The 7,804-nt window shown below is 43.3% G+C and overlaps 1 protein-coding gene across 1 annotated transcript in view; it reads right to left on the minus strand.

Annotated features, from left to right (window-relative positions):
* Positions 1 to 7,256, minus strand: part of PLEKHA6 (pleckstrin homology domain containing A6) — a 214,417-nt gene extending 207,161 nt beyond the window's left edge. The window contains exons 1-2 of the mRNA XM_044004726.1: positions 6,697 to 7,256; positions 1,403 to 1,479 (exon numbers count right to left, since the gene is read on the minus strand). Coding sequence (XP_043860661.1) covers positions 1,403 to 1,479; positions 6,697 to 6,779 — 160 coding nt within the window. The 5' untranslated portion in view covers positions 6,780 to 7,256. The remainder of the gene's footprint in view (positions 1 to 1,402; positions 1,480 to 6,696) is intronic.
* Between the last annotated feature and the right edge of the window lie 548 nt (positions 7,257 to 7,804).

Genomic DNA, 7,804 nt, shown 5'->3' on the forward strand with positions numbered 1-7,804 from the left:
CTCTTCCGTCTGTTCAATGTGTATTGGGGACATTGCAGATTGGATCCTTGCTTGGTTTTAGGTTTAGTGGAATTAGATCAGCAGTTCTCAGAGTCTGGTCCTGGCACCCCAGAGGGCTCCACCCAAGGAGGGTCCATGAGGTCACAATTATTTTCATAATAGCACTTAGGTGTTTTCATTTCTATCTCTCAATAGATAGAATCCACAAAAACAAAAGCTCTTAGTGAGTAGGGGTTGGGGGAGGAACTGTCCTCAATCTTTTTTTTTTGGTGAGGCAATTGGGGTTAAGTGACTTGCCCAGGGTCACACAGCTAGTAAGTGTCAAGGGTCTGAGGCCGGATTTGAACTCAGGTCCTCCTGAATCCAGGGCCAATGCTCTATCCACTGTGCCACCTAGCTACTCCTGTCCTCAATCATTTTTAAGAAAATAAAGAGGTCCTGAGACCAAATAAATAATCCCTAAGGTCCCTCCCAATTCTAGGTTTCTATGATTCTTTGATTCTGCATCATAAATGACCCCATCCTCTTTTCAGAATGGGACCTCCCTGATGACAAAGACACTACCTGAGGGAGGACAGGGACTGTGTTTCCTTCTTTGTCTGGATTCTTCAATCCTCCAGTTCAAGACTGCACAAGTCATCCTTAGTATAAATGGCATTTATTCATTGGGGAGGGAAATGAGAATGGAATGAAATGGCAATGACTAGTATTTAATATAGGGGCAGCTAGGTGACACAGTGGAGAGAGAACTGGGCTTGGAACTAGGGAGACTCATCTTCCTGAGTTCAAATCCTGCCTCAGACACTTACTTACAAGCTATGTGACCCTGGACAAGTCACTTAACCCTGTTTGCCTCAGTTTCCTCATCTGTAAAATGAACTGGCGAAAGGAAATGACAAACCACTCTAGTATCTTTGCCAAGAAAATCCCAAATGGGGTCACAAAGGGTCGGAAATGACTGAAATGACTCAACAACAAAAGTATTTATATTGGGCTTCATAATTTTCACAGTATTTTATATACATTATCATATTTGAGTTTCATCAAATTCTATGAGATAAATTCTACAGGTAAGATGATCTCCATTTTATAGATGATCAAGCTAAGACTGAGAAAGGCTAAGTGATTTGTCCATAGTCACATAGTCAGTAAATGACAGAGACAGGATTTGAACCCAGGTCTTTCCTGACTCCAAAGTCCATCACTCTTCACTATAGCAGGCTGAAATCTCTGTGGCTAATGCATGTTGCTGTGTCCCAGAATGGATGACATGGAAGATCCTCCAGAGATAAGAGAAATCACAGGCAAAATTAAGGAGTTCCTGCAGTCTTCTTGTAGGCTATTGTCACTGCTGAAGTTAAGGAACAAATGGTGATGAGGTAGGGGCATACTTATTCCTTACCTGGGCTGGAGGCTTGCCCACTCTGGATAGGAGATCCTGTGCATGGATGCACCCAGCTAGTTGATTGTTTCTCATCACTGCAAAGAACCCCAAAAGAAACATCAGACTCCAAAGATGGCAGCCTTACCCTACTCCAACATTTCCTTGCATTCTGATCCCTTCGGCCCCCTAGCCCTCAGATCATGTCAATATTGATGTTCAGATCCAAATGCACGTGGAAATACAAACTCCTCTATCTGGCTTTTAAAACCCTACACAACCTGACTCTGATCTATCTGTCCTTGTCAAGCTTCATGAATCCTCACCAAGATGGACTGAGATTTTTCAGGTGATTGAAACCAGAATGATTGTCAAGGAAGTAAGCTTTAACAAGTCAAAGGGAAGCTGCTGCCCAGTCTTAATGTCACATCTCTAAGAAGAATAATTAAGATGGCTACCTCTTAATTCATTCAAAAGACTGAGGTTTGTTCCATGACCAACCAGTCATTTTTAAGCATTTGACATAGGCTGGGTGCTAAGGGTACAGTGATAAAAATGAAATAATAGTCCCTTACCTGCAGTAGCATTTTGTCTGGGGAGAAAACATTAGGTGGGGATTCCACCCACGTGAGTGGAAAATACCCAGATCTTCAGGTTTAAGGAAGAACCCTTCAAGAAGTAATCTAGTTCATCTTCTTGCCTCAAAACCAACTCTGACCCTGCCCCCCTTCCATGGAAAACTCGGCTGTGTTTAAATACCTACTACAAAAGGAAATTTCCCAGCAGATCTGAAGTTGTATCTGGAGGGGAGGATAGCAAATGGCTGACCCTCAACTTCCTGGGCTACTGAAAAGCCAGCTGGTTGGTCTCCCTGTCTCCAGTCTCTCCAAACTCCAATCCATCCTCCACTCAGCTGTCAAATTGATCTTCATAAACCTGACCATATCAAACTGCCTTCTCCCACCCAGGGTGGGGGGGGCGATTGGAGTTAAGTTACTTGTCCAGGGTCACACAACTAATGTCTGAAGTCACATTTGAAGTCAGGTCCTACTGATTCCTTCTCAATTGCTGAAGGACTGGTGCTCTATCTACTGCATCACCTAGTTGCTCCCCGCCTCCCCCCCACCCTGCCAATTTGGCTTATAAAGCACTTCATAACCTTTCCAGTCTTCCTACCACCTACTCCCTTCATATACTTTCCAATCCAGTGACTCTGGCCTCTTTGCTGTTCCTTGCACAAGATTCTGCATCAGCATCTTTTAGCAATTTCACTGACTTTCTCCCATGTTTGGGAACTTTCTCCCTCATCTCTGCCCCTAAGCTTCTCTGGCTTTCTTTAAGTCTCTGCTTAAAATCCCACCTTATGAAAGCAGCTTCTCCCAGTCCTCCTTAATCTCAGTGTCTTTCAGTGGTGAGCCTGAACCAGCTGCACCAGTAGCTCCCTAGAACTGATTGTTAAATTTTCAGTGTGAGCTTTAACACCCTGGAAATTGATAAACTACAAATTAGGGCTTGTTTTATTGGTTGTATAGACTTAAGAAAGTGATAGAGAAAATGTTAATAATGCAGATTAAACTTAAAAGTGTGTTGTGGGTATAGTTTTTTTTTTTCCAGAGGGCCAGTTGTTAAACAGTTTCCAACATACTACTAGTGCCTTCCATTGAAATTAATCCTAATTTATCTTGTATATTGGAGGTGTCAAACACTCTACTGCAACACTCCTGAGTGTTTCCAAACAAATTAAAATGTAATTGGGAAATATTTAACACAACAAATAAAAACACAATGGAACATCGATAATGTTAATACTTGATTTTTCTAAGCCTGCAGGGATATATATTTCTATCTCTATCTCTGTATCTATTTATCTATCTATCTCTGTATCTCTGTATCTATCTATCTATCTACATAACTCTGTGTGTGTGTTTGTGTGTGTGAGAGAGAGAGAGAGCACGCAGATATAGCACTAGACCTAAAGTCAGGAAGGCCTGAGTTCAAACGTAGCCTCAGACACTCACTAGCTGTGTGACCCTGGGCAAATCATTTAACCTCTGTTTGCTTTACTCCACTGGACAAAGAAATAGCAAAGCACTCCAGTTATCTTTGCCAAGAAAACCACATGCGGGGTCATGAAGAGTCAGACATGACTGAAATAACTGAACAAGAGTTTAATGACCTGTTTCAATTTGAGTTTGATGCCACTTCTATATAAATGTTGTTTGTATATAGTTGTCTGCAAGTTGTTTCCTCCATTACATTGTGAACTTCATGAGAGCAGGGATTGTTTTTTGCTTTTCTCTATATCCACAACACAGTAGGTGCTTAATAAATGTTATTGATTGCTTGGTTGATCCTAAAGTCTTTGTGAGTCAGAGGGGAGCAACCCTTCAGACTCCTAAGGGGAGGGAATGCCTGTGCCAGTGGCTAAGCCAAACAGTAGCTCTCAGGGCTTTGGGACTGCCCCATGGCCACTGTCAGGCAGAGCCCATGAGGAGTCTCAAGAAGAGGAGGGCCAGGCTAGGTGAGAAATGTGCTGATTGGATGCTCCTATTGCCTGAGAACACCTCTGAGTCAACCGAAAGACAACCCTGATCAGTGTGCTGGGAAGAAGCCTGGGTTCAAGATGTGGCTGAAGCTCTAGATCCCTGGTCTTGGCTGTGGTCCTGGGAAGATGGGAGGGGTCGAGGAGAGTCTCAAAAAGCTGAACTAGGGCTCTGAGCTGGGGTGATTCAAACAGACACCCATAATAACTGCTGGGGGTTGTGGGGAGAAGGTATGAAGGGGAAAAGATGATTAACTTTAAGTGTATCAGTGTTTGAAGAGTTATAACTCACATTTATAGAGTGCTTCGGGGCTTTCTTGCCAAGGAAGCTTTTAGCAAGTGACCTCAGAAGCTAGCCCAAGGCCAAGGACTTCAAAATAGTTCATTTCAAAGATGACATAATAATAGAGTTAATAGAGATGAGGGTGATAATAACGGCAATACAAGAGCTAAAGTTCAAGGCTCAGCCCAAGAAGGCACCACCCTAACCTACCCAGCCTTATCTCCTCTCACTCTATGCTTCAGCCTAACCCAGCTACTCCCTGCTCTTGAGAGTCACCAGGTGCTGACCGCCTTCATCTCTTCCTTTGTTGACCCTATTTTCCCTTGGCTTGGAACAGAATTCCTGCTTCCTTCAAAGGTTGTATTTTTATTTGCCTTCTCAAACGCCATTTTCTCCACAAGGTCTTCCCTCATCTCCCCAGTCTTTAATTGCCTTTCCCCTTTGAATATACACACAGTTTGGTTTGGTTTTTTCCAAATTCATTGACATACTTCATACAGTCACCTGCACTTGTATCTTAGCTCTCTGTGAGACTGTGTGTAATTATGTTTGGCGTCAAGGAAGAGAAGAGAAAATGAGTCCCCTTTTTTTGTAGAAGTTTCTTTTCTGTTCTTTCTATTCTTCTATGTTATGGAAATGCTTGCTTTATTTCTTAAGTTCAAAACAAATTAAATAAATTAAAAAAAAAAAAAGAAGTGGGGAGGAGGCAGCTAGGTGGTGCAGTAGATAAAGCACCAGTCCTGGATTCAGGAGGATCTGAGTTCAAATTTGGCCTCAGACACTTGACACTTACTAGCTGTGTGACCTTGGGCAAGTAACTTAACCCTCATTGCCCAGCAAAAACAAACAAACAAACAAACAAACAAAAAAAGAAGTGGGGAGCCATAGGTGTGGAACACTGAACATACTATAAACCTGTACTATTTTTACTGAATTCCAACCCGCCCCCCTCTTTCTATTTCTTTTTAACTCTTCTGTTCATGAAGCCAAGGACCATGTTTTCTCAGTATGGGACTTAACCCAGGACCCAGACCAATGCTGTGCACAGGGAGCTACTTAATGTTTGCTAAAGAAACAAAAGAACAAATGAATGAATGAAGTGTGGAAACTGATGAACATGGTAAAACCATTCATTACCACAGTAATTGTTGTGGCCATTCATTATTAGGGAAAGAGTGACAGCCTAGGAATTAAAAAACCAGGACTCTAGTACAGACTTCGAGAAATGATATGACCTTGGTTAAGTAATTTCATCTCCACAGAGTAGATCCCATAGAAGGTAGTGTGATGCAAGGGATAGAATACCAAACCTAGAGTCAGGAAGACATGGGTTCAAATCCATCCTTCAGATCCTTACTAGGTTTGGGACCCTGTGCTAGCCAACTAGCCATTCTGAGTCTTAGTTACCCTACTCTCTAAAATGAGAATAATAAAGCAAAAACTTTCAGGAGTTCTGTGAAGTTCAAATGAGATTATATAAATATGTATAGTTATATACATATATGTATATAGATATGTGTGTGTATATATATATATGTATTATGTCTATATGCATGTGTATCTATAGACACATTTGTGTCATATATGCAAATATATCTATATCTATATCTATCTATCTATCTATCTATATTTGTAATGTCAGGTATATCTCCCTGAGCCAGTGTCTTTACCTTCACAATAAGAAAATTGGACTAGATGATCCTTAAAAAATCACACCTGGCCCTTTAACATTTTCTGATTCACATACAACTAATGGGTATCCTGTGGAACCAGGTACCTGAAATATCCCCATATTCATATGAGTGAAGAAAGCAAAATCGTGTGTTATTGATAACAGCAATGCCTCTACTTATTTGAAAAAACTCCACACATACTGGGACCATCTTACCCTTCTCCCAAGCCCTTCAAGGACAGCAAGGGGTGAGGTGTGTTGATTAGCACCATTTTATGGGGAAAAAAAAGGAGCTTGTCCCTAAGAGGCTAAATGAGAAGCCAGATCTCCTGATATACTATCGAAGTCTAAGCATCCTGCCTTCCTTAAATGCTTCAGAGAAGTCTAAAAAAGCCCAGCAGTTACCTCTGCTCCTCTTAGGAGACAGAATTGGAAAGAAGGCATATTAGACTGGACCCCAGAGGCCTATGGGCTTTAGACCAAGGCCCTCTTCCTCCTCCTCTAGGCTTTCAGTTCTTTCTCTGTGACAGAGAGGAAAGGGCCCTCCTTGCTGCGCCCTTCTAAAGACCTTTTAGGTGGGTGAGTGAATGAGTGAGTCTTTATAGGACTTTGAACCGTTGGGGAAAAGGCGGGAGAGCCATTCAAACAAATATTGGGATAAACTTTGTCACACTTGTATCACCACCCTTTCCTGTCTCTGGGTCACTCTCCTATCCTTACCCTTATCCCCCAACCAACTAAAAGATACGGGGAGGCGGTGGGGAGAAGAAGGGGGAAGGATTTTTAAGAAGGGGAAAAAAAGAAACCAACAAACATACTTGATGAAGAAGATTCTACCACCATAGTCGACTCCATAGGTCCAGCAGCCTGGCAGATCCAGCCAATCGATCTCATCATCCATCTTAATGCTGATAATCCTTTACCACCTCCTCAAGCAGTAGGTTCACTTTGGGCTTCTCTCCTCCTGGGATTCTCTCTCTCCAGGAGCCCCCACTCTCCACCTCCTCCCAGGAAGATGAGGTAGTGAAGTCAGCCCAGCCTGGCCGTAAGTTCCAATTCACCTCCTGGGTCCCCAAGGCAGCCAGATGGGTGAGGGTGAGCAGATTGGGAGACAACAGGGTGATAGAGACCTCGACACATGGGAGGCCAGCTCAGCATCCAGGTTTGCAAGTCTCAGAAGCCACACCAGACACCAGCTGCCTTCTCCTGGAGTCTGAGTCCATTGCTTTCCTTCAGACTGCCTCCTTAACTTTAATTACTGACAATTAGTTTGGGGTGAGTAATTATGACGTTTATCTCTGCCTATACTGTTACCCAGAGCAGATATCCCTGGGCACCGGTGCTCTCCAGCTTCCCCAGTCTGGCTCACAAGATGAAGGGCAGAAGTCCTGCAAGGATTCCAAACAGAAAGGAACCGTCTGGTATGTATGGGAGATGGGTGTTGCCTTCTAAGCTCAAAGCTACCCAGTCAGCCAGCCAGCCAGCCAGCCCTTAAATTTACAGGTGCCTGGGAGAAAGGAAGGCGGAGTCAAGCCAACACCTAGGAGAGATAGTCACAAGCAGACTGAACACCCCAGAAGCCTGGCTGATCTCCCGTGTTGGGGTGCAGGGGGAACCAGTTTGACTGAAAGAGACTTGAATCACAGGGTGTGAAAAACATGTCCGGTCAATTACGGAAGTAGGGAATGTGGTCAAAGCCTGGGTCAGCTGGGTGGGAGGTTGGGTGAAGATCAAAGGTTTAAAAAGGGGTGAGGAGAAAGGGGTCCCTACATATCCAGCTCCTCTCCACAAGAGATCTCTTACCAAGATGCCCACCTGACCAGCCAAGTTAATTCTCCACTTTTTGTCCAAACATTCTCCTCTGGGGAGCCTGCCATGACTAAGCAGAATCGAGACACTCATAAATTATAACTCACCCTGATATCC

This window comes from Dromiciops gliroides, chromosome 4, assembly GCF_019393635.1.
Source record: "Dromiciops gliroides isolate mDroGli1 chromosome 4, mDroGli1.pri, whole genome shotgun sequence".
NCBI lineage: Eukaryota > Metazoa > Chordata > Mammalia > Microbiotheria > Microbiotheriidae > Dromiciops > Dromiciops gliroides.